This window comes from Streptopelia decaocto (genome assembly GCF_964273445.1).
Source record: "Streptopelia decaocto genome assembly, chromosome: Z".
NCBI classification, from domain to species: Eukaryota; Metazoa; Chordata; class Aves; order Columbiformes; family Columbidae; genus Streptopelia; species Streptopelia decaocto.
In genome coordinates, this window is record NC_138657.1 from 38796456 (window position 1) to 38822203 (window position 25748).

The window sequence follows — 25748 nt, forward strand, 5'->3', positions numbered from 1 at the left end:
GGTGATGCTTCTAGGGGAGGAGACCATTTGGGAGGACAAGGAGCTGTGACACTTTCAGCCATCTGAGAATTTAATAACTACAAGGATCAATAACACAGGCCATTTCCCAGGTAGCCAAAACAAGCCATCATTTATTGAGTTTGTATTTGGATGAAGTCAAGTTGGACACTATAAACCTTTAAAAATAAATTGAGATTAAAAAAAAAGTTGGTGAATGGTTTTAAATTTCTCCAAGAACTGACACAACTGATGTCATCACTGTTTATGGCTAAGTATCAAATTGTTAGCTTGCCACAGTTCCTTGCCTTTTCCTTACCACAAGCAACATTTGGGGCAAATTCTGGTACTGTTGAAGTTGGTTCCTGGTGAAGAGTGATTTGTGCCAGGCCAGTGTTCTTGGCACGCTCTGTAGCTGAACAGGTGCCAAGCTTGTACCAGCTGAACTCTGGAGATGCGGGCAGCGGAGCAGGTATGGCAGCTGAGGGTGGTGGGAGCAGGTGAGCTCACAGGTAACTCAGTGCCCGGGTGTCTGCTCTTTGTGCCGGCAGTCCTCAGGAGGGGCCGGCCGGGGGCCAAGGCACGGGAGCCAGACGCGAGGGGCCAGGATGCTTCTCACGCACCTGGGAGAGCGGAATTTCGCAGAAAAAGCAAGGCAGCTAGCCCACGCCACCCGTGTCCTGCCCCGGGTTGGGCCGGGCCGGAGATACACAGCCCCGCAGTTTGTTTTTGGCTGCAATGTGCACGCCCACATGCAAATCGACACGTCCCCGCCTTCAGCTCTCCAGTTCCCCCGCAAGAAGCTGCGGGAGGGGGAAAAAAAAAAAAAAAAAAAAAAGAGGGAGAGGGGCAGAAAAGGAGAGAGGAAAAAGAAGGGAAAAAGGAAAAAGAACGGAAGGTGGGAAAAGAAGAGGCAGAGAGAGGACACCAGAGGGAAGGGGAAGAGCAGGCTCCTGGGCGGCCCCGGCCGTGGAAGGGGCGGGTGACCCGCCGCGGCAGCTCCGCGCCGCCCTATAAGAGGCGCTGCGGGTCGCGGGCGCGCACCAGCGGGAGCGGGGTCGGCAGCGCGGAGTGGAGCGGAGCGGAGCGGCGCGGCGGCGGCTCCTGGGCTCGGCTCCCCGCGGGACCGGCGGCAGGCCGGGGAGGTAGGCGGGCGCGGCGAGGCTGTGCCGCGGGCATTTGTCGAGGGAGGCTTCCCCGCTTGTTCCCTGTTTGCCCGGACCGGGCGGCATAAAGCGGGAGGAAAAAAGCGTATAAGTGGAGTTTTTTGTTTGTTTTGGTTTTGTGGGCCGGCGTGGTGCTGCTCGCTGTGCCCAGCGTGTCAGGAGCGTGGCTCGGAGGATGGCTTGTGCGATAGTGGGGGCTCGGCAGGGGATAATAGTGGGGCTTTTTTGTGTGTGTACTTATTTGTTTTTTTAATAATTGTTTTATTTTAGCTTATCCTGAGCGAGGCGACTCTGACTTGGCAGCGCTCGCGTAGGGGGGCTCACCGTGCCGCCGCCTCTTACAGCTCCGGTGGGTGCTAGAAGATAACGGGAGGGTTTTCGTCCCCTTCGTTCCTATGGGAATCCTATCAAGCCGTGGGGGCAGAGGAGAAAGGATGGCCTTGGCATGGGGAGGAGTGTAAAGATAAAAGATGGATCCATCCGGTTTCGTGATAGGCAGGAGGTTCAGTTGCATGCAACAAATCTAGCTTGTGTGTCAGGCTGTTGTTAAATCCAAACTGCCACATTACAACCTATCATCAGCCTCGTACAAAATACTGCTGCTCAGTTGCGGAGGTGTGTGACTGCCCAGATGCTTGAATATATCAGGAAACATGTTCCAGTTATAAATTAAAAGTGTGTGGTTTTGTGTCTCTCAAACATAAACCAGGAGTGTCCTCCTCCCACCCTACAGCCCTCCCCAGCTGTTGGGCTTGGACACTTTAAGGTTGTACAAATAGGTGATTTGAAGGATCAAAGCTGATCTTTGGTGTGTTGGAGTAGACCTTGCTGAATCCAAGGGGATGTAAATGTGTTAATTTGAAGCCTAAAGAGGATTTGGACTTCTTGAAAATTATTGATATGGATGAACACATTAAAATTCAGTTTGGAGGTGCCTTTGAAAATAAATTGGTGCTTGTGCAGTGGAGAACAGCCATGTCTTGGGGACGTTCTGTTAACAACAGATGGCCAAGCGTGCTGTCGAAAGGCTTTTGTAATTGAGCAATCTCACTCACTTTTGAAAGGGGATCATGGTAGTAAACATACACTGCAGATGCTTTTTTGTGCTTGTCTCTCGTGGCACAGCTTACCTCCCTCACAAGTGTGCTAAGACTTTCCCATAACGCAGATCAGTGAGTGATTCTGTGATGCCCCTGCAGGCTGTTAAGCTAAATGGGTGCTACCTGGGACCCTGCAGTGTGTTACTGAGGTAAGAGGTACAAATCCTATTGGTGAGTCTTCACAATTCATTGTGAAAATTTAAATTGTAATATATCTAAGAGTGACGTGGTATGGTCTGTATCTGCTACAGTCTGGACAAATAAGGGCAGGAGTCTGATGCCTTTACTTGTGACATGGAGCACCTTGTTTCTTATATAATCATAATTTGGTAGGTTTGATTATGGTAGGAATTAGAAGACAACTCTTTACGAAGTGTAGATAAAAATTTCGTAATGTGGAATGCAAGAGGTGTATGGTAGCATTTAAATTGATTTTTTTTTAAATTGAGAATGCCTAGCTTTAAACAAATAATAAAAATAGATGCTTTTAATGCTGACTGTACGTGTTCTGAGGAGATGTCTGCTGGCCTCTGGGTTTGCAAGAGATTATAATTGCTGTCATCCGGGGTTAGTGAGCGATAACCAAGCAGCTAGCCTGAAGCATTCACAATAACTTTTCCCTGATAAGTTACTGCTGAAGTACACTTTACTGTATAAAGTTTATGTGAAACAAACACCTTGGGTGCAGCTATGTGCAGGATGTTGGCATTTGCAGGAATCATGGTGATCTTTTGGAAAACAATTTGAAATTTCCTCTGAATACAGCTGCATAGCAGTGCAAGTAGGTATGTTGGAAGTTTCTTAATGGTTTCTGCACCCAGTGAGCTTAAGGCATGTTTATAAATTGGTTTGCCACAGGCAGCTGCTGGCAAACCTTTTTTGTAATGCTAAATTTGTTTTAAAAAATGAGCATAGCACAATGCTATTGGTGTGAGCAGAGACTTGATGTGGCACCAAATTCAACATTTACTATCACGGTGTAGATGAATGGCTCCTGGTGGAGTGCTGAACTACAGAAAATGAAATGCCCTAAGTTTAAAAAAAGTCAGTAAAATTCCTTTGGCCTTTGTTCCAGGAGAAGCCTTTTCTCTAGCATTCTTTGGGCTGAAGTTCCCTCTGGCTGTGTGAGGGTAAAAACAGTCTGCTGTGATTCAGGAGTAAGCCTCAGTGACTTGAGGAGAGCAGCTCTGGGCTGGAGTGTGCAATGTCTCACATGTTAATCAAGTGTAATACACACAGTTCAGGAGCCATGTCCTCCCTTCCCCTCATCTCTGCAGGCATATTGTCTCACTGGTGAGTTCACCTGGCAGAGTTAAACCCACAAAGACAGAGCAGGAGGAAGATCAGTCCTGAACTTGTCCACCTGTGGCCAAAATGATGAGCTCTGCTAGGGCTTATCACATGCGTTGCACCATGCCTGCACAGTGTTTCTCAGGGTGTGGTTTCTTCGGAACTTTAATCCACAGTAATTGACAGTTGTTAGTTAGCTAGTAATCGAGCTGTGTCGTTTTCCCGAGTGCCCGTTTCTCCTTTTCTTTCCTCGTCTGTACCTGGCTGGTACTGGAGTTCACCAACCCAGGATAAGAAATTGAAAACGAACTCTCTTCTTTTTGGTTGGTGACTTTTTCTGCATCCTGTGTTCGGAGTTTTCTTACGGCTTTTAGCACTTTGCGTACAAAGATGACAACAGGGCAGAGCAGAAAGGGAACCAGAATACTACTTCAAGTAACCTTGGAGTAAGCACCCTTGGTGTTTATGTAGGTCTTCTAGGCTGGGCAACACATCAAATCCTGAAATAAGCAGCCATGGCTGACCAAGTACCAGCATGTTTCCATTAGGCTGGTTGTTCTTAATGACTCCTCCTGTGAGAGGGGCTAGAGTCAGAACCTGCTGCTTGGTAAAACATGTTTTATACACAACACGCTTTTCGTGTTCATCTGAGGCATCTAGGACTCTACCCACTTTGCCCCAGGTCTAACTGGTAGAAATTCACTCTGAGATTGTCTCATAGTTATGCCGGTTGAGGATTTGAATCCTGAATACTTGAAAGTTTTCTGTGTAAAACTGCACACACCTCTGCAGTTACTGATATTAACAGTATAGATTAAAAAGAGCATGGTGTTGTCTTGTAGTGTTCAAAAGGCGATCATCACAAAAAGTTAAAATGTTTCATATTCTGTAGCTACGCGTCTTGTATTGATCGTATAAAAGTCTTACAGAGAGACTCAGAAGAACTACCATGATTTGAACTTCTGGCTGGAGTTCACTGTTCTGTTTTTTTTTGGCTGTTTTTCTAAAATAGGTGGCAGCAAAGCTAGTCTTGTCTTAATATTTGTCATTGGGGGAGAAACATAGGCACTTGGCCTCGAGAACCAGGAGTGAGACAGAGTAGGATGGAAAACTGTTGATGCAGCTTTTCTGATAGAACAGGCCAGCACTGTAGGAAAAATGGGAGCATTCAGATCTTTATTCATTAGGTAATTAGGGAAAAATCTTGATCGCAGATTACAAGAATGCACATCAGTTTGAATGCCATAAATATCTGTATACAAACTGAGCTTTTTCATCTTCTGTTATTTTCTGGAGGAGTGTTGCTTAGCAGAGCTCTATCTAATGCAATAAGAGATAGGTTTGCATTATGCCAATTTTGTTAAGGAGCAGTTGGTATTGGACAGAAAAAGGAGAGCGAAAGAGCCTTTCCAAGACTGTTCTGGTTTGGGCTGGATAGCAAGGTCATTCTCTGGAGAAGAACAAACAAAGTCAGAGCCTCTGGCCATGCAGTTCAGAGGTCATTCTGGAGGTCTGGTTTCCTTTTTAGCAAATAGCAGGCAGGGCAGTGTGGAAGATAAAGTAGCCAAAACCTGTTACCACCCTGCTTGCTTGGCTCCCTGAAATAAGCTGCAGTTTTGTTAGCCCATTTCGGAGTAATGATTGTTACTGGGAGCCGGAAAGCAAACTGTGCAACTAATATTAATTAGCACTCTGAGTTGGTAGCTTAGTAAAAGCCAAAATTAAGGTATGTGGAAGGTCTCAGAGCAGCAGAGGTGGTGTAGCTGACAAGATCTGGGATAGGGACCAGGAGAGCCTGACTCCCAGCACCTATGATGTGACCTTCTTGTGATGACTTGCCCCTCTTTCCTCTTAGCGGCTTTCACCATCATTGTGACAATGAGATGACAAAAATTTATGCTCTTCATGGTAGAAATGTAGCTGTATTTTTTCTCCCCTGCAGCAGGTAACACATCTTTTTAAAGACTGTAGGCTGTGTTGCTAGTTTCAGCACCCTGGATTTAAGTCCCAGCCTTTCAGATGTAGCTTCTGCTTTTCCAGGTGTATTTTTGTGCCTTCAAAAAAATAACAGGCAAATTATCATACATGTTCCCTTGTTTGTGTTCATGGGGAATATACTGATATTCTAAGGATCTATTGATGGCTTTTTTCTTTTTCTCTATGTTGTAATTATGCTCTCATAACAAAATTTTGGCTGTAGGTGCCCGTAAAAGCAGAATTAGGGCCAAATTTGAATGGAATAAAACCAAACAACAACAAAGGACAAAACCCACCACTTCTCCTCATCCAGACAACAAAGCAGCACCAACCTTTTTCAAGTGCAGACACATGGACATTTTGTTCTGGTAGCACTACTGCAGTCAAAGTTTAAAATGTACTCCTCCTCTGAATGAAAGGTTCCTTTCCATAAACTAAATTGATCCTGCATTTTTTTGTTCTTCTGATGGCCGTGTCTTCTAGAGCTTTGTTCACTGTTCTTGTGACGTGCTTTTACTACTCCATACCACCTCATTTTTCTTCCCAATTGTATTTATATGTAAACCCGAGATAATTGCAGTGACTTGGATTGTCTGTTGGAGTATACTTTGATCCCAGTGGCACTTTCTCAGTGAGTACTATTAAAGATATCCTAAGTTTGGCAAAAAAATGTATGTTTTGAATCTTATATCTGTTAAAAATTCACAAAACGTGAGTTACATTTCTCTCTTGCAAGCTTATTGCTTTTCCCTTTGGTATTTCATGCCTCTTTTGCATATACCGGAAGTGTTGTCTGTTCTGAGTCATTTGTTTGAAGAGTATACCACAGCTCTTTACCTTGGTGCTTGATCCCATGAAACTACTGGAGAAAACTAAGGGAGCTCTGTCTTGAATCATTCTGCATCATGAAATGTAGCTTGGGACATTGACAAATTCTGTCATCTATGTTTTAGATCTGTCTGTGCCTTATATTAAAATAGGGAGTCTGCTTTGCCTGTCTGTTGATTGTCATGCTGACCCTGAGGACTGAAGCTTCAGCAGCGAGGTGTCGGTTGTACAGCTGGAGCTAAAGAATATACTGTGTGGGGAACAGCTGTTTGCTCCGTGGATCAGGCAAAACGGGGAAGATTGGCACATGCTTTCTGGCAGCACTCCCAAGTAGCTGCCCTGTGCCACACCTGCCACCACAAGGACGTGGGCTTCCTTCTTACCATGTGTGCCAATTATTTTCAAATTATTCCACAAATAACTTCAGAGATAAGTGGTTATTGAACCCTGTATCAATTGCCAAGCTTTATCAGAAATTTGTTCCTCTTAATAGCTGACACTGCTTTGAAAAGTACTTGGACATCTGTTTATCACTTCAGTTTATCACTTTATCACTAGCTTCCATATCCATACAGTTAGATGGGAGCTGCCGTCTTGTTTCAGGTCTCTCTCTGTTGTAGGCTTTCGAGGATCAAACCCTGCTGAGGCTGACAGTGACTGCTAAGTACTGCATTTGCAAGCTTGTTGCTGTTTTTCAATAATGGCATTTCCTTTCATTGTGCAAGAGGCTTTTTCTTGGCTGATAGTTTTCTGCATAGTTACAGGTATTTTTTCATTTCATCTGCTGTTACTTACACCTATGCCAGAGATATCAGTGCAGTTGTGTAACAAGCTTAACAGACATCTTATTTTTTATGCCAATGAATCCTAAAGGCACTGCTTACATGTTTTCTACAGCATAAGCCATTGTATTCTGTTCTGTTACTGAACACATGCACTGGCATGTGGCGTGGTGGTCCCAAATGGCAACGGTCAAGAGGAAAATAACAGTGAAGTTTCTTTGGATGTTACAGGACAGGCATACATCTCAAACTGCAGTTCAGTCTTGGGCATAGTTTCTCTCTTTGTCTTCTCTCAAGGTGATGAGCAAGCTACAGAAACAAGAAGTGGGACAAGCTACTTTCTTAAAATAAACCCCTTACACATGTGATGGCAAAGCTGCAAGGCTTGGTAGCTTTGCTCAATAGAAGCTACAAGCACCCCAGTGATGCCCCAGCCACTCTATAGTAGGACAGTGGGGCACCTATCAGTGTTGCACTTTGTTAAACGAGATCTATGGCTACTTCGCCTAAAGTGATCCAGTGACCAGGATATGCTGTGGAAAGGGTGCTGTTCAAAAGTTTCTGGCCTAATACCCTCTGAGCTTGTGGATTTCTTTTCTTCGATGTTGATGAGGCTGATTACTTTCTTGGGTGAGCCCTGCCTTCCTTCTCCCCCTGGAGGTTGCAACCAAGCAGAAAAGTACCTTTTGCAATGTGAAATGCTTCACCCTGTCTTCTAGTTGCAAAGAAAATGTCCTTAAACAGAATGCGTCATCAGCTGGAAAAAGTAACTGAGGCTGCGTAACACAGCTTTTTGCAGACTGTGTACTGATGATACTCTAGTTGCTCAGAGATCAAAGCTTAATGGCATGAATTGAGCTCAAATGTCGCAATTATAATTTTAGCAGGATGTTCTATTATTTCTAAATTTCACTAGAGAAGAGCTCATTCTTTGAGAGCCAAAAAAAAAAAAATAGTCTACTATTATGGACTATGGATTTTTGGACATTGGCCGTGATAAAACAAATCAAGTTTTGTGTTTGTTTTTGTCAAAGAATGGACTAGATTTTGGCTTTTTTGTTGTTGTTGTTTTTTGTTTGTTTGGTTTTTTTTTTTTTTTGGTATGGGGAAAGTATGGACATTAGTGTAATGCTGAAAGTTGAAATGCTGCATATTTTTCACAACCTTCCAGTGGAAGCTGCTTTTTTTTTGTAAAACAGATGGCTGCATTTCATCTTGAGTGTTACACTTGACATTTAAGCAATTGCTCTTGCCTAAGTGCATGCCACAGTCTCTTACACATGCTTTTCTTTGGGTCAGTCCAGCTATGGTGCATGCAAGCTTGACATCTTCTCTTGCATTGTAGCTGTGCTTGTTTTCACCAATGAGCCTCTTGAACATGCTAGAAGTAATGAGAACCAGTTGTTGTGGTCATTTTAGTAGGCAGACATTTCTCCCCCGTAACCTGGGTCAGGTTTTCAAAACAACTTGGCATATTGTGTCACAAGAGAAGCTTATAAACCAATAGCCATTAGCAAAAATATGACTTTGTGTAAATGTCCAAGGAAGCACTGAGGACTTTGGAAAACTTAGTCAAACTTGTATTATGGAACTTTGTAAGGCAGTGCTTGACTCTTTGGGAAATTGTCCTCTCTGTTTTATTTCTGATTCGTCCTTCCCGTTGCCCAGAAATTCATCTTAGGAGTTTGGCTTTCACAGAAGAGGGAAGACTGATACTCTGAATTGTGTAGGGCCAGGGATTTCAGTGCTTAACATATTCATTCTGTGCCAGCTCTTTTAAAATGATCATCTGATCTTTTAAAATGATCATTTGTAGTGGAACACTTAGGCTCATAATAGACTGACTTTTTGGAAAGTCAGTTTGCTCAGTCCTAGTGCCAACTCTAAATACCTTTAGAAACCCTTGCCATTTTGCCTAAATAATTGGGAAGCCAGATTTCTGCCCCTACCATGATACTGTATTAGTTCCAGCTCTTGCCAAGGCAAGATCCAGGCTCCCTCCTCTGTGTAGCACCTAGTGCGGCAAGCAGAACGTAGTACTGGGCTTGGGTTATGTCACTAGTTTTTTAATAGCTGCAGTTAAAGCAGGTTGTGAAGAGGTATTTGATTGTCAGCCTGTGCTAAAAGGAGTTGTTGTTTTTCTATCCATTGTCTCCAATCTTCTGTGAGGCTGCACTCCCTTAGATAGCAAATGGAAGTAATTTATTCAGTGTTTTGTAGCTGTGTGCATGCTGCCTTGCCAATCCTGTGGATGAGTGAGATGCTTTGTGTCTTTTTTTTTTTTTTTCTGGACCAGAGGTGGCAGATCACTAGAGGTATTCTATGGGACAGTTTCATTAGCCCTCCTGATGTTTTGGTGCTATCCTTTAATATTAGCTTTACAAAATTTGACATCCTACTCAAGGAGGGAAAGAGTTAAACTGATTATGGATTAACATGAAAGTGAATAAGTGCGTCTGTTGTACAAATAGTTGTTTAGAGGGCATATGGACAGTCATGTTGAAAGCTGTGTCCTACTTTCAGTATTACAAAGCACTGGTGAACAAGGCCAGAACTGGCTTACTACTTAACCTAAGGCCAGGTGGTCAGTGTGTAAACTAGTAGAGGATCTTGCCAAGAATTGCCACCCAGATGTTGTTGTATATGGTCCTAATTAAATTCTTGCCTGCTGACCCAGAAGCTTTCCAATCATACTGTTAGTAACAAGGAGTTGGTATAAACCCTGTGATGTGACCTGGGTGCTTTTGAAGAGGAAGATAACTCTCGCTGAATAGCTTTTTAGATGGAATAGGAAACTTGGTGTCTGATACTAATTTGGCAAATGGGTGAGACATGTCCTCCATGGGGAGGTTATGAAAGACCTGCTTTTAGTGTCTGTGGGGGCCACTGATAATGATCCTGTGTCCCAGGCAAGAGGCTGTAGGTTCAAAGCTCACTTCCACTGCTGATCCTGCATTGCTTGTGATTGCTTAATCCAGGAGGCAGACGTGTGGGACCTGGTGGTTATATTCTCATCTCTACTTTTGCTTTGCTTGTGTCCTCAGGTGAGTTGCTTAAACTCTCTCTGCTGCTAACATTTTTCATGGTACCTTTTGTAACTTAGTTGAGGCTCATCATGTTAAAAGATTACTTCAAAAGATAGATACTGTTATTCCTGTAAAAGTATCATTGTTTAGATGGCAGTTTCCTCTCTTTCCCTGAGCTACAGTGGATGTCATAAATTTGACTTCTTGAAAGTTTTACAAATAGGAATGTCGGATTTGCTCCTGTGGGTTTTACAACCATTGTGTGGGTTGTTTTGATCACAAAATGGACACTACTTCTGATTCTCTCTGCGCTGGCTGTTTCTGCTGTGGATATAATCTCCAACTAGGTCACTAGCAGCAGCACAAAAAATTGCTTGCCTTTGTCCTCAGCTGCTTTTTAGCCTAATCTCGACAGAATTTGGATTAGTATTGTTTTTTTCTCCACCTTGAAGTTGCATAGATGTGAAGTGCTTTTTGCTTTCTGGGAATTTTGGAAGTTATGGTTAAGGTGTCTTCCAAATACTTGTGCCTTTGGAGCTTATGGCCCTGCACAGTCATAGGTTGTACAAAGTGGGTGTAGTAGTGTAAAAGTGTCTTTGTTGTAGCTGCTATCCTGGAAGAAGTGAAATCCTAGTCTTCTGCAGAGAAGTGGCCAAGACACTAGGCCATGCTTTGGGACATGTGGATTTAATTCTGGACTCTTGGCTTAATCTTCACCTCTGTTACTACCCACGTGCCCATCCAGGACACTAGTTCTCTGATGGTTTGTCTTGCTTGAGTCAAAGTGTTAGTTCACGAGGCAGGCACTTCTGTCCTGCCTTGATCTTCACAGCCCTCATGGAGACCTGCCCTCAGCTGATGGTATATGGAGCACTAAGGACCTTTGGCCTTGGAACTGGGCTTTGCGGAGTTGACGTGGCTCATGGTATTGCTTGCTCCACAATATGCAGCCTGATACTGCCAAAAAGAAATGTTAAGACACTTCTCAGTGTTCCTAAAGAGGACTATATTTCTGCTGAAATCTGATGTTTATGCTTTAGTTGTCCCTTATCTTCCAAAGTGTGTCTCGTTTGACTTCACACATATGTAGGCAAAAGCTATTGGAGTTAAGCAGATGAGACAGAAAGCATAAAGTGCTGTATCATGTCTGCTGGTGGGAGAGGAACAGCACTGGCTCTGGTCGCTCAAACCTGTGCTGTGTCCAGCAAATAATGCTTTTTTTTTCCTCCTCCTAAGGACATAATCTCTAGATATTGGATTGGTACTCTCCATGGCTGCTTGATCTGTGGGGAGCTGCCAGTGATGGTAGCTTTTGTGATGTGGAAAGTCTGAGAGAACAGGACAGAGGCTGTTAACTGACATCATGAAGGCCACTGAACCTTCATCAACTAGTAAAAGCTTTTAGCTCTGACCAAGAGTGGGTTTTAAGTCATTGCTGGAGACATAAATGGTCTATAGCCTCTTGCCAGTATCCTGAAATGTTCCAATCTCATAAGGTTCGATAAGTTCGCTTTGTTCTGTGTCTAAATAGTGATTTCTTCTCTAGGGGAAAGGTTTTTTTGCCCTCAAAAGAAAGCAAACAGCTGCATTGTTTGCAGAAAGCTGCTTTTGAAGGCTGTTTTTTGTTTACTTAGTACAGACAGCAGGCATGGGGGTGGGGAATTGATTCCCTGCCACTTGAGCTTTTTTCCTCTTTAAATCTACAGCTGTAAAAATATATTGCTTTGTATTTAAGATGAGTTTGGTCTGGAGACTCTCAGCATACCAGCTAATGGACTTTTCAGCAGTCATTCTACTTCCTAGTAGTGAGCACCACTGTTCTGTGAAGAAAGGATTGGTCAAAGTGTGTGTTTCGTGGTCAGCATTTTTAGAGGTTGCTCTGTGGCCTCTTAAGAGCAGTTTTCTGAATTGCACACCAAGGTGGGATTGCAGCCCTGTGGGTCTGGAGGTCTTGCAGGGTTTCTGCAGTGGGGGAACATGCCATGTGCAACAGCAGACCACAGGACAAGTGTGTGGACCCTGTGCTTTAGTTGTGTTGGTTCATGTTGTGGCAAAGCAGGAGCCACAGGCCAGATCAGAAGGTATGTCCAGAGCAATCTGCGCCTCCTGCCCATCCTCTGATGTGCAGTGATTCTGCAAGCTAAAGGAGCTCTTTTGTAGTTGTAAAGGTAAGCTTTTCCCTAGGAAAATACTAGGGGAAACTCTATCAGAAGATCTGGGGAAGCATTCTGACATATTTTACTTGATTCCTCCTATATGCTTTTTGCCAGGAACTGGCAAAGCTTGGGTCACTTGACAAACAGCATGTTAAGTGTGCACACGTCTGAGTGGTATGTTGGTAGAGCATGCAGTGACCTCTGTGTAGTGGATCCACACCATTTATTTGCTGGCTAAATAAAAAATGGCTTCTTAATTCTTACTTTCTCTTGGCTGACTCGTTTTCTGAATGCTTGTTGCTGGATCCAAGTGTTGCACAGAGCATCTGCCTGGGTTCTGGATGTTTTTCCAAATGTACATTACTTGTTTCAGTTATCAGACAGACCTTTCTGGTGATATCTGTTTATTTGTGGTAAGGTTGCAGTTTCATTTTGCACCTGAGTTACTAGATAGCTGCCAGATGTACCCCAAAGCTGTAGGCAATTTGAGTCTCCCCTAGTGTGCTGCTCCATGTAGTTAAGTTTTACAGTTGTGTTGTAGATGTTATTGAAGAGCTGGAGAAATGCTGAAGCAGAGCTAGACAAAAATAGATTTTGAGGTGATACAGAGAAACTTGATGCCTCTAGGCATAAAGTTGTTGTATATTGGTATCTTCCTCTACTGGAAAACTTGCAGTCTTCATGTAATGAAAAGATGGGTGTGAAAACTAGCTGTGTTACACTCTCCACAACTAAGTTACACTATTTGTTGCAGTTGAGAGAATTCTTCCTACTTTCTTAGAGAGTCTGTGCCTTATAAAAGCAAGAGATTGCCCTTTAAAAGGATGGATCCAGTAGTGGCAGGTATAAATCTCCATTCTGTTCAGCAGAGCTGTGGTACTCTACGTCACAGAAAACTTACACTATGGTGATGAGTTCATGCAGCTTTTCTTATTCTAGACAGAAACAGTATTGCTGCTTTAGGCAGTTCCAGGTAGGTGTCAGGAGTGATCACTGATACATACTTTTGGCTCAAAATTTTACTTAGATTAGACACAAAAGCCTGCATTGGAAACTAGCTGTCGTTGGTTTGTTTTGCCACTGCAGTGATCAATGGCAAGTTGGATTTCCCAGCTATGTTGAACTTACCAGACTAGTCTGAAGTGGAGATACAGGCAGACTTCAGCTCCAACTGAGCTGGGAGTATTGGATTTATCAGTTTTCTGCATCTCTGGCTTACAACTCTTGCCTGTTGTCAGCTGGAAGAACATCTGAAAGGGTACTAACCCATTTTTCTCTGAGATTCTTAGTTTGCAGAGCATTTTCTGATGCATTCAGAGCATTTCTGATGTAATTAAAGCGGACCTAGTTAACTTCTGTCAGCAGTGAACCAAATATGTCAGCCTCTGTGGATCAAAATTGGAGACAGCTCTAGACATCAGCAAACCTGAATTACCTGGTCTGTAACAGATACTGGGGCAGAGTCTTTGAAGCTGTCACCCCAGCATGGCTGGAAGAAGGACTGGGCACACTTCAGGTTCAGGTTTTGGTGATTGCTCTTGGTGATTAGTCCTGTGTTAGGCCCCATCACCTAGTTTAATATAGGGACTTAGCTGGGCTGGGTTTTCCAGTCTTCAGGCACAGTCATTACAAATCAACATTTTTGCTTTGTTTGAAGCTTGTATCCAGGCAAACTGGCCTTATTTGACAGCCAGAACATTTGCTTTGTTCCCAGTGAATGTTAGCTGAACTCCAGAGAGCTGGAGTCCAAGTAGATGGCCACAGCTGAGCCTTACTGCCTGCACAGGCTTCTGCTGATCAGCTGAGATGTGTTCAGTGATCAAATGTGTGCCATTGTCTCACTACAATTTGCAGGGTTCACATTGCACTAGCAATATTTCTGTGTTCTGGATCCTGCAGACAGACTGTAATTGCAAGGGACCAATGTCTGGGTTTTGACTGACATGGATTATACCATCTATCCCATGGTTAGCTCAGACATCACCCAGATTGCTTCATTTTTTTCTTCTGCCTCTGTGCAGGCAGAGGAGTTGGGTGAATTCTCAGTGATAAGAATTCCAAAGGTCTCTTTGTCTCTCCCCGGGATCCTTCCTGCACTCTTCCTGTGGCACTTTATATTAATGGATTTTGATATTTAGCTGTAATTGCTGGAGAGCATTGGAAGGTAAGTTTGTTGCAGCGAGTTGGCAGTATTGTAGAAGGGGGAATGTGAAGTGGGTACTCTGAACACCCTTGTGAAGACTTTTTGCATAACTACCAGTGATTGTAGAAGGCTGTGCAGTCCCTTCCTCTCTTCTACTTCTGTATGCCAAACTTGTCCAGTGATTGCAGGATGGGACTTGGGCAAAAAGTGCTGCAAAGCCCCCTGTATCCAAACCTGCAAGCAAAGGCGTGCTTTGGATCATGTGTGCACAGTCCTCAGCAGCTGGGGTTTGTCCTCTGAGATTGCCCACAAAGGGCAGGTTTTTTCCCTATCGTGAATGTGCTGTTAGCCTGTCAAGTGCCTCACTTTGAGTGTGTTTGTAAATCTGTATCTGCCAGCCAGATGTGCATGCAGCTGGAACGTGTTAGTGTCAGGGTGTGCCAACCAGCAGGAAGCACTGGGCAGGGGAAGAAAGCTCTCCTCTCAGATCAGTTGAGTATCCCTCTGTGAAGGAGCATCTATAGACATCATGTCAGTTAATTACAGCAGTACCTAGCATAATTTAATGAGCATATGTTGACTGTACACTCAGCTGCCTGGATGCTGACATGAGGTTTAATTTGTAGGATTTTGTAGGCATTTGTTATTGTTCTTTGCTTCCCTGTCCTGGCATCAAGAAGCACTGTTGAGATACTACAGTGTAATTATCTGTAGAACTCAGTGTAATGTGTCTGTTAGTCACGGTACGGATTTTTCTTGTAGAGATAAGTTTTTAATTTGCAAGTCATTGTAATAATGGAATGTAGTTTTTGATGAGACTTGAAGGCCACAAGTGTTCAGTAACTTAAAGCTCACGTCCAGAATTGCCATTTATCATCTAGTCTTATTCCAGTGTAGGACTGATCAGAGCATTTCCTGATAAAGTCTTATGTTCTTAGCACATTTATGCATTTTTGGGAACCTTTTCAATGCAGTTTGCAATCAGGCATGCAGTTCTGAATCACAAGGCTAGTATGCTGGTATGTGGGACAGTAGAATCAAAAGCATGTGTGTTCCCTGTTTAGCAGATGTTGGAGGGAATGGTTCTCTTGCTGTGTTTAGATCAGCTGCTAGCTGTCGTGTTAACACTGAGCCTGTCAACAAAGTGTGTTCAAATACATAAATCTGAATTGATTTGATGTGTGTTAACTAAATTCCTGTGTGGACACTTACTCAGAATGAAACTACTCTTAAGCTGAAGTGGACTTAAAGTCAAAAGTAAATTAATCTATGCCAAATTAATTCAGGAAAAAAAAAGGTTTAATGGAGTTTAATGTACTTTAGGCTCACCTTTCCATTTGATTGAGTCTTCCTAGAAGTGTGTGTGTACCTGAGCCTATACCATGGTATTATTAATAGCCACCAAAGAGATTAATGTATTTTTCATACTTTCATAAGGTGCATACTGAATGCATCCAACTCACAACAGTGTTGGAGACCAGGTGGTTGCAAGGCCTGAACAGCAATTCAGGCCTGAACTCAACAGCAATTTCTATTCACTTTATCCAAATAGGAATGGCTGCAGGGTCAATCTCAGTCATTTTCAAGGAAATGGACATCTCCATTGCCTTTTAAGTGCGTAGCATTTTCTCCTACAATTGGTGATGCTGACCGGACTTCAAAACAAAGGCTTTCCTAACTTGGCAGCAGGCTTTTCACCATTATAAAAGTAAATATGGAAAGAAGCTTTTTTTTAAAAAAAATAGAAGTGTACAGTTCAGCCTCATTCAGAGGAGTCTCTAAATCAGCTTTAAAGCCTAAGATTTTTTTCCTCGTTCTGGGCTGTTCTTGATCTTGGAATTTTTGGGCAGGAAGAATACTGTCCTGCGGGTATTGCATTCTTGTGTGCCTTGGAGTTCTGAGGGAAGAGACAGTGAGTCTAAATCTGAGCTTACTGAGACCCATGATACTTGGCTGGAGCGCACAAAGTAACAAGGCAGTGGTGGGGAGTGCCAAGGGGGGCTGCAAGGTCACATGGGGTTGCAAAGTGCAGCTTCTGCCTTTCCCTGTCCTGTCGCCTTTTCTGTTCTGATTGATGCAGCTTTTCCCTTTTAACTGTGTGGGGTTTTTTTTTTCCCCTTCCTAGTTAATGCCCAGCCACAAGATCTCTGCTGTGTACTGCCACTGCTGCTGCACAAAGGAAGTTGGTAGGCTTTGCTGAAGAAGGATGGCGTTCTGGACACAGCTGGGATTGCTTCTATGGAAGAACTTCACCTACAGAAGAAGACAGACTGTAAGTATTAACCAAAGGGTTTTTTTGAGGTGTGGGTTGTAGCCTTGTATCTTACTCTTCAAGTATCTTAATGTTTTACCACTAATGGTCCCAGCAGAGCGAATGGTCTGTCTTTGGAAAGACCTGATTCAAATTGAAGAGAGTGATGGGTGAACAGAAACCAGAGGACTTGAAGGTGCTCAGGACTTCTGTCCTGAATCTCAGTCTGAAAGAGCATGGCTCTCTGGGGCATTGCCAGGCTGGAAGAATGTATGCTTTAGTCTAAAAGCTTTTGAATGCTGCAACAAGAGCAAGAAAATTCTGCCATTTCCTAATGGCAGAAGTGGTGATGGCAATAGCAGGAATCATCAATGTCTTTAATCAGGAGAGAAACCCAAACCTGTTGTGTAGCTTTACAACAGGACGTATAGTTTAATTGACTGATGTGGGACATGTTTTTACATTGACATGGAGACAAATTCAGGAAACTGTTTTTCTGCCAAGGCATGTTCTGATTAATTTAAGTGATAGCCTCACTATCTGTTAGAAGTGTGGGAATATACTTGTTCAGATAGCCAATATGCAAGAAGAGTTTCTCCTTGTGGTGACAAGGGCACGGGAGCATGAATCCACTATGAATCTTAAAATTCCTCTGCCTTTACATTAGTGAGACCTCACACAACGCTGTAACTCCTGCAGACAGCTGAAAGCCAGAGAAAACTGGCTACTTTCCATGCAGGGCTTTAGAGGATAACTGTGGTGGATGAGGGCATGTCCTATACAACAGACCTGCACAGAGGATCTGTCCTGTTAGATCAGACCTTGAGAAGGTATGATTAGGGAATGTGAAGGGAACATGAGTTATGGAGGTGGTGTTGGAAAGTGGTCTCTCTGATGAGCTTTCTGAACCCTCCAAATGTCAGGGTGTTTGCCAGCTCGTTGGGTCTGGGTTCTTTTAGAAGCTTGGAGTCACAAGGGAGGGGAGGCTATCATATTCACCATTCGAGACAGTCTCTAAAGGCTTTGCTTAGGTGTCTGAGGCTTGTTTTCATAGGACTTGTGTCCAGTGAATTCAGAGCTGGAATTAGTACATTCTTAAATAAAAGCAGACAAGAGGGGCTTGTGGCTTTTGCCTTTTTCTTTATACCTCTATGGTTACAGAGCTGCCAGGGATGGCAGGAATTTTGATGTGATTTGCATGCTTTTGTCCTTAGCCCAAGAGCTTTGATCTACCAGGACAGAACTGCCTGGCTGAGAGGCCGTGGGCTGTGTCACCTGCACAGAGTGAGGCTCTCTAATCTCTGTATGCATGGGCCAGCATCCTAAGTTGTGAATAGCTTCATAATTTAGAAGAATGTTGCAATGGGATGGGGGAAGGCAGTTGCAAAGCTAGCTGTAACTCCCCACAAGATAGGCTATTCTCATATTATTGCCCATGTAACCTAGGCTCTTGGAGCTGAAAACTCTTTCTCCTTTGCCACTAGATATCTTACTCTTGACCTCTTCCAAAGTACCATTAGCAACTAGCAGAATTCTAGGACATAGATGGGTCCTCTGGAGCAATGCTTAAACTGGTTAACAATAAGAGATTTCAGAGGAGTTGAGTTTTACACTGAGGATGATGACTTTTTTGTCAGTATCTTCTGAAAATAATGCATCATGTTTGAAGGTTACTTGAAGAGGTTTGAGTCTAGCATACAATGCCCCTTCAAGGTAGCTGTAGGCTAGCTTGCTGGGCAGCAGAGTTGCATTCAGGTCTTTTGGCAATGCCACAAAAATGCAGTTGACTAAGTGCATCTCGGTGAAAAAGATCTTACCACTTGTAGTTTTGCCATTATCTTGGTTTTGCTCTGCTATTTCTTGGTACCTTCTGGCAACTTCTGTTTCCTGTCACGTAGCCCAAAAGGCATGAGAACTACTCACAGTCTCTGTTGAACACTGATATTATTAGTTGATTTCCAGTGAAGGCCCAAGATATTGCCTGGTTTTTGTGGGGTTCTTATATCTGTGGGGTTTTGCTTATTAGCATTTCCCATTTGAGCTTTACCTGAAGATGTCAGGAGTTGAAGGCCACTTAACAGAAAATGGCAGAAAAGCAGCAAAACAGCTTTTCTCACCTTGCTGTTGTCATGGCTGCCCAGTCATTAATCTATTTGCTTTATGGTTAGGAGACTAGTGTCCTTGAGCTGGGTGTGCTGATGATGACCCTCTCCCATTTGTATTTAGTGAAGATGTAGCCCAGAAATAGTTTGATCCTTACTCTTCTTCCCACAAAAAGTGTGGGCTAGCCTTTACTTCCCACCAAACCATTTCCTTGGCTGCTGTGAGTTCAGGCTGTGTTGCGAAAGCTGGGTTCAAAGCTCAGCCTGACGTGTGCAATTCAAGTGTTACTTTGTACTGGATAAATTCCAACAGCACCAGAGTGGGGGGAAAAGGGTTTACAGGGGGAGAGAAGGAAAGAAAAATCATGTTCAGAGGTCACTGTGTAAAAATATTTTTCTCTCCCTGCTGTGTTGCAAATGAGGAGATACCTCAATCTTGCATGGAGAAACTGGTCAGCTGCTGGTAGCTCCCTGCTTTGAAACTAGACCATAAAAGTGGGGAGGGTGGTTGACAGTGAGATGAGGTGATAGTTTTGTTAGTTCTTGGTCAACAGATTTCCTGTTGACATAGTGTAGGTCTCTATTTAATGGTATCCTGCATTATTGGCTAGCTGATGTGAATTGGACATGATTCAGGGCCTAGCCTCAGGTAAAATTAGGAGCAGTTTCTGCTTGGCCAAGTGCTATCTCTGAATTCACCTGCTGTATGCAAATGGGATGTTCCTTCTTCAACTGCAGATGGAACTTGGGTGGCAGAGGTGTTAGAGGTTTGAAGATTCATTTAGCTACTTACCAGGCTGGTCTGACAGTTGCAGCACAGAAGTGGATGAGGAGACTGGATTCTTCAGTATCTCCTTACTATGAACGTGAATAAGACATGGCCCGTTTAGTATCTTGGTGCTCTTCTCTGCAAAGGCTACCGTGGATGAAAAGCACTGTCACAGGAAGGTCAGGAAGCAGTAGGGGAAATAACCTATTGAGCTTTAGGAGCAAAAGGAAGATAATTCAGGTTTTGTTGAACAGCACAAGAGTCTGGCCAGGGAATCCAAACTCCCTACTGAAATGTTACCAACGCATTGAGCTTGACCCTGTGCAAGCCTTTGGTGCAGCTGACTTTGCCAGCTGATTCTCACAAGTAGCATTACAGTGGTTGTCATGATGCAGCAGTCTTCAGCTGTAACGGTGCATCCCTCCTTTCTCTGTCCTCCCTGAGCAATCTGCAAAGTTAGACATGCATGTGTAGAGGCATACAGTGCTCTGCATGCAGCCCACATTTGTGGTTGTGTAATTAACAATAATCAGGCATGCAAAAGAAGAGCTATGTGTGCAGGTGGCCAGGCTCCGCCTTCAACAGTGGGGCCATTTGGGCACTACTGTCCACTCCAGGGTTGTGTGTCTGGGGCTTATATTTCTGCAAGCAAGCCAGGGCTTCATCTCGAGGGTAGCATTTTTCTCGCTGGTTCTATAGCAGTTGCAGGGCTGCAAGAAGCTATCTGACCATCTTAGTCACCCCAAGAAGCCTCTACAAGCCAGCTAATATTGCATTTTCCCAAGCAGTGTAGTGGCAGTCACTCAGGGTGTGTGCACCTTGCCTATGACCAGGATAGCAGAGGGCTGTGACGTGTGCCAGAGCATGGCCATGGAGGATGATGGAGAAAATGGCTGTGAAACCAGGACAAGCTGCCTTTCTGTCAAGAGGAGGAAAAGTTGTGCTATGCTGTCCTGGTAGCAGCTGCAAGGGGATCCTGAAAAAAGGAGGAGTAGACAAGTTGTCAGTGTCCCAGCTCTGAGACCTCTGGGAGCCAGACCACTCTTTAATGCAGAAAGAGGTAAGCTGTTGCTGCTAATGGCTGTGTGTATGCTGCAACTGCATTGTCTGTTGTAAAAACAGACATGAAAGATACTGAGGCATCTTCCTGGTATCTTCGTTAGCACAGTCTCAGAGTTTCTCATCCAGTAGTCATACAGTATCTGCATGAAAATAACAGGTGGGAAAAGATGTCTGGAAATCATCCCTGCAGTGCCTGGTGGTGTTACCAGGAGTGCCTGGAAGACCCTGACGCTCAATTTGTGTCTTTCGGGTATGGTTGTCGTCTGGTTGAACATCAGCCATTAAGGGTATTTATGAAGAGCCATCCTAGATGGTTTCCTCCACTGGATCAAATGACATTTGTTTTAATGCACTGTTTTTACAATGTGAGATTATTTTGATGTAATCACCCAGAAGTCTCACCTTGAAGTCTGCATGGAGTGCCTTGCACTGAGTGTCAAGAGCCTGATGTTAGCTGTTAATAGTGTGTGCGGGCATACTTTCTTCCACTGGGGTGCTGGTCTTATCCTATCTGTCTTGTAATAAGAATGATGTAGACATCTTATTAGAAAAGATGGGGTTTTCCAGAAAAGAAAGGCAAAATATTTGTTTTCTTGACTAACAAAACACTCTGGCTTACCTCTCCCAAAGAAGAAAAAACATAAGACACAGCAGCATAAAAAGTTTTCAGTTTTACCTTGTCTCACGGCTAACCTAAAATACATGTTTAGGCAGCTTTTCTGGGATGGGGAATGGAGTCATGTGGCTGGTGAAGCTCAGTCCTGGGAAACCTCAGATGTCTCAGAAGCTCTAGACCGAAATGTTGCGTTGTCCACATGCTTCTGTGGGACATGGCACATCTCAGGGAATTTTTCTGTACTTCAGTTCCCTGTCTAAAAAGTATTCTTTATTTAATAGCAGGCCTCTCTTATATTCTTGTTTAGTCTGTTCTTGATGTCTTTACCTGAGACTTACTGCCTCTCTGTGGGTACCTTCAACTAGTGGGTGTCTACCTGTGCGAACAAACATATGTTAGAATAAAACAATAATTAGGTATAAGCTTTATCTTAGAAGCTCTGCTTTGCTGATACCAATATACTTCTGCAGCACTAAGTAAAAAGATTTGGCATAGCTATGCACTGGCACAATTTTCATGCCTGACGTGTTAGGGTAGAAGAAGCTCAATGGTTTTCTATGAGAACGGGATGCAAGTACTTCCCACTACCTCTAAAACATGAGGCCAAAAACTCTCATTGCTGTGAAGATTCAGTGGGAGGTTTCTTTCAGTCAGGGGAAAGAAAGAACTTTAAAAAGAAGCCAAAAATAGCCTTAAGCACATCCAGTTTAGTCCCATAACTGGCACATATAAATGAGAGAAGCCTGTAATTCTTTGCAGATTATCCTCTGAAGCTGGAGGAGCAAACTTTGTGGTCATGGAATGCACAGGCAGAGTGAGGCAGCACTTGCAAAACTGTCCTGGCTTACAAGTGAATTGTCCTGGAACCTCTGTCCTGTCCTGTATTTTGATTATGAATTTTAATACTTTGTCTTTATTGTTTCCAGTTCCAACTGCTGATTGAAGTTGCCTGGCCTCTGTTTATCTTCTTCATCCTGATCTCTGTAAGACTTTCATATCCGCCCTACGAGCAGCATGAATGTAAGTACCAAACAAAGCAGCTGCACCCAGAGTTGTCATTGTTTCATGGCTGGAAGGTAATAATGCAGCTGGCAAGATGCAAAAAGCAGGAACAGTGATTGCATGTTTCAATCAGAAATTTTCAGGGAAGTTTTAATGGCCCGTTTCCTTCCACCTTGAGGACTCTGTTTTGACACGTTAATGTTGCTCCAGGACTGTACATTGCTCCTGTTGTTCTTGCTGTTTCTCTTTTTTTTTTTTTTTCTTTTATAATGTATTAGCCAAGAGTTTGCTGTAGAATTGTGATAAGTCTGCAAAACCCACACAGAACTCAAATCTTATTTCTCATTGTTAATCTGTATGTAATTTAGGATGAAAAGAAAACAGCATTCAGATCTGTAAGAAGGCAATTTCATTTTCAGGCACCAGTGTGGATTAATGTATCACATTAGAAAGCACAAGAGCAATTCTATTCCTTCAAACCACTAGACAGTCATACATTTATGGGGAAGAACTTTTCTCTTTACATCCTAAATACTCATATTTCTACTTTTCTTTCAAAGGATGTTTATTCTTGCTCTGCAATGATGATTTTTAGGTCTCTGTGTCGGTTGCCATTTGATTTAGGAAGCATGACTTGTTTGCAACATGCCTTGTCTTACTGTGGTTGGTGACAGCCTCATGCTGCAATTAGCTGATTGTGGAAGAGCTCTTTGTTTATCTTTCCTTTGCCTGATTAGTGCAAGGTAAGGTTTAAGGGTCAGCACAGTGTGATTCTGGAGGGCACTCTGAAGTGTTCCATTCTTAAAATTGAATAAAGAACTAGCTCTTACAGCACTTACCCTGTGCTTCTTTGTGGTAGCTGGGGCATTTTATGCTGCTTACTAGGCTTTCAAGCTAACAATGATCCTTTCAAAGCTGAAGTGTTAATGTTTGCAGCTTCCCATTACACTTTGGACACTGCTGGTTCCATGTACTGCCTAACTTGCTTTCTGCAGTGCTTGGCAGGGTAATTGAAGCTTCCCTAAATTAAAACTCATATTTTGCATGACATTTGAATTGCCTTTTCTGACTGTGACAGTGGTGTTTAGGAGAGATACCCTGTAATATGGATATGAAGCTGAACAGAAGCGAGAGAAACAATAAGCAGTCTACTCAGCTGGTATAAATAACTAGCGGCCTCAATGGTAATTTGTTTCAGCTGTGGCAGTGTTGTATGTAAATTCAAACCTAGAAAGAACTGCCTTTTCATAGAGTGGTTTAGATTAGGCTTGTTAGTAATTAGCCTTCTTGTAAATCCTTTGCTCTGGCACCCTGGTGTCACAAGCAGAGTTTTGAGTCTTTAATCTGCAGCCCTTTTTCCCTTCCCAGTTGTGTTGACTGCTGTTTTGTCTACCTTCTCTCTGAGTTGTCATCAGGAATTGTAGACTGTAGAGCATCTGGTGACCTTTTAATTCAACTTTTTTGGGTAACGCCTCCATTTTTCTGAAGGCTTCTGAGAATGGGTAGGTCTGGATTGGTTTCATTGAACATTCGTTCATATGCTGACAGATACAGACGTGTTTTATAGCAGAATTTTTTTTTTGCTGAGCTGTGAGCAGACGTAGAAAGAAAGAAACCTTGAGTTCATGATGAGCTTTGTGGTAACTCTGTTGATGCCTGAAGGGAAATAGGATTGTTATCTCTAGTGGCAGTGCTCTTTGCTGTTATGAAAACAGTTGCAGGTAATGCCTGATGATAGCAGCAACAGTGCTGCACACAAAGTGCTTCGTAGCCTCCAGATAGCTTCAGTGTTTTAATGGCATGGCCTTTTTCAAAAGCAGATAAGATTCTCAGTTCTCTTTTCCTGTTTGAGAAGAATCACCAGCAACTGGGCTGTTTCTGTGGTCAGACTTACCAGTCAGAATTTTTTATTTCTATCAGATTGGCCTAGTGTGAGTAACATTTTTCTGAAAACATGGGGTAAACTTTTGCTAGCTCTTAAGTGATAGTTACATGGCTTTCACCAGACCAGCCAGAGAAGACATCTTAAATGGCTATTGAGCAAGATTGCTGACTTGCATCTTGTGAAGCTTGACTTCTCTTTTGTTCCTGTGACCCTTTCAGGTATTCAAAATGCACTTCATTTGGAGGAAAAAAAAAAACAAAACACAAAACTGACAAAATGACTTTATATTTACTGAAAAGCTAGATGTCTGCTGCGATGTAATTGGAAATGGGGTGCTGTTACACTGTTTTGTGTGACTTATCTGACTTAAAAAATGGCAGATTCCTGCTTTACTCCTTGAAGCAGCTGTTACATGTATCACTGTATGTAAAAAGTTACCATGAATCCTTGTGTACCCGTTCTGGTTTTGTATTGCTTTTAAGACATTATTTGAGAAGATTCTTAGTCATACAAAATAAAAGGCATGGAGCAGAGAGAAGGTGATTCTCTGGGAAATTTTAAGAAAATAATCAGAAAGTATTAGCATTTTTCCTCTTCCCCCTGACTCCTAAGACCCTTAGCCAAGAAGAACAAAAATACTAAATGAAACAAAAGCCAAAGAGCTCAGGTAAATAGCTTTTCTATTTTAAACAGAGAACTGGGAACAAGCAGTCCCCTGGGTACTGGAAACAATGAAACTTCGGTTCCTTCACTTTTCTCCTGGACAGGGCCCTTGGCTTTCTCCACAGAGGGCTGATAAACTCACTGTCTTTCTTCAGCTGCCTACGTTTTCCAGCCTTGCTGTAATTCAGCAGCTTTGACCTCTTTCCTTCCCAGGGCTTTGGTACCTCCATTGTGGCTGTGGAGGTAGGGAGCCAGCCCTCCCTGTGATTTCAGGCACACTGTGAGGATGAGGTGGGCACCAGAGGGAATAATGTGCATCTCATGGTCAAAGCCCTGAGTAGCTGCTTTGAGTAGCTGTGAGATATTAAGGAAGGGGCATAACCGTCTCCTGTGCTTCTCTCTGTAGTGGGGGTGGGAGGGGGTGTGGAAGTTATTTTGTTTGAAGAAAGTAGCCTGATGGTTCATCTCGGATGTGGGATTGTACGAGGGAAACCTGTGTTTCTGTTCTAGGTCACTTCCCAAACAAAGCTATGCCTTCAGCAGGAACCTTGCCATGGATACAGGGGATCATCTGCAATGCCAACAACCCTTGTTTCCGCTACCCAACTCCTGGAGAATCCCCTGGTATTGTTGGAAACTTCAATGCCTCCATGTGAGTATGCCTGCTTTTTCCTCATCTCTCTTCTTGGGGGAATGTGTGGAAAAGAGATATGTGGAAGTCACCAGCTAGTTTTGTAACCCTACACTATTGAGGATTTTGCTGTTTCTGCTGCCACCGAAGTACCAGGCTCTCCTGCTACCAAGTTCAGAGGGGCTAGCAGAGAGCTAACAGGTGTACAGTATCCCTGAGTCAGAGCAGTCAAAGCCCTTGACAAATGGAAAGCTTTTCCTGGGTGAAGACTTAGTCCATTCTCTTATTGTTTGTTCAGAATT

The 25748-nt window shown here is 43.3% G+C and overlaps 1 protein-coding gene across 5 annotated transcripts in view; it reads left to right on the forward strand.

Annotated features, from left to right (window-relative positions):
- Positions 1-797: 797 nt before the first annotated feature.
- Positions 798-25748, forward strand: part of ABCA1 (ATP binding cassette subfamily A member 1) — a 98006-nt gene continuing 73055 nt past the window's right edge. For 2 of the 5 annotated variants that reach the window (XM_082075328.1, XM_082075332.1), the window contains exons 1-4: positions 799-1142; positions 16591-16737; positions 22192-22285; positions 25326-25467. In XM_082075328.1, the coding sequence (XP_081931454.1) occupies positions 16672-16737; positions 22192-22285; positions 25326-25467 (302 nt within the window). In that variant the 5' untranslated portion in view covers positions 799-1142; positions 16591-16671. Of the gene's footprint in view, positions 1143-1433; positions 1513-16590; positions 16738-22191; positions 22286-25325; positions 25468-25748 lie in introns of all 5 variants that reach the window. The other 3 variants (XM_082075329.1, XM_082075330.1, XM_082075331.1) reach the window with 3 other exon arrangements.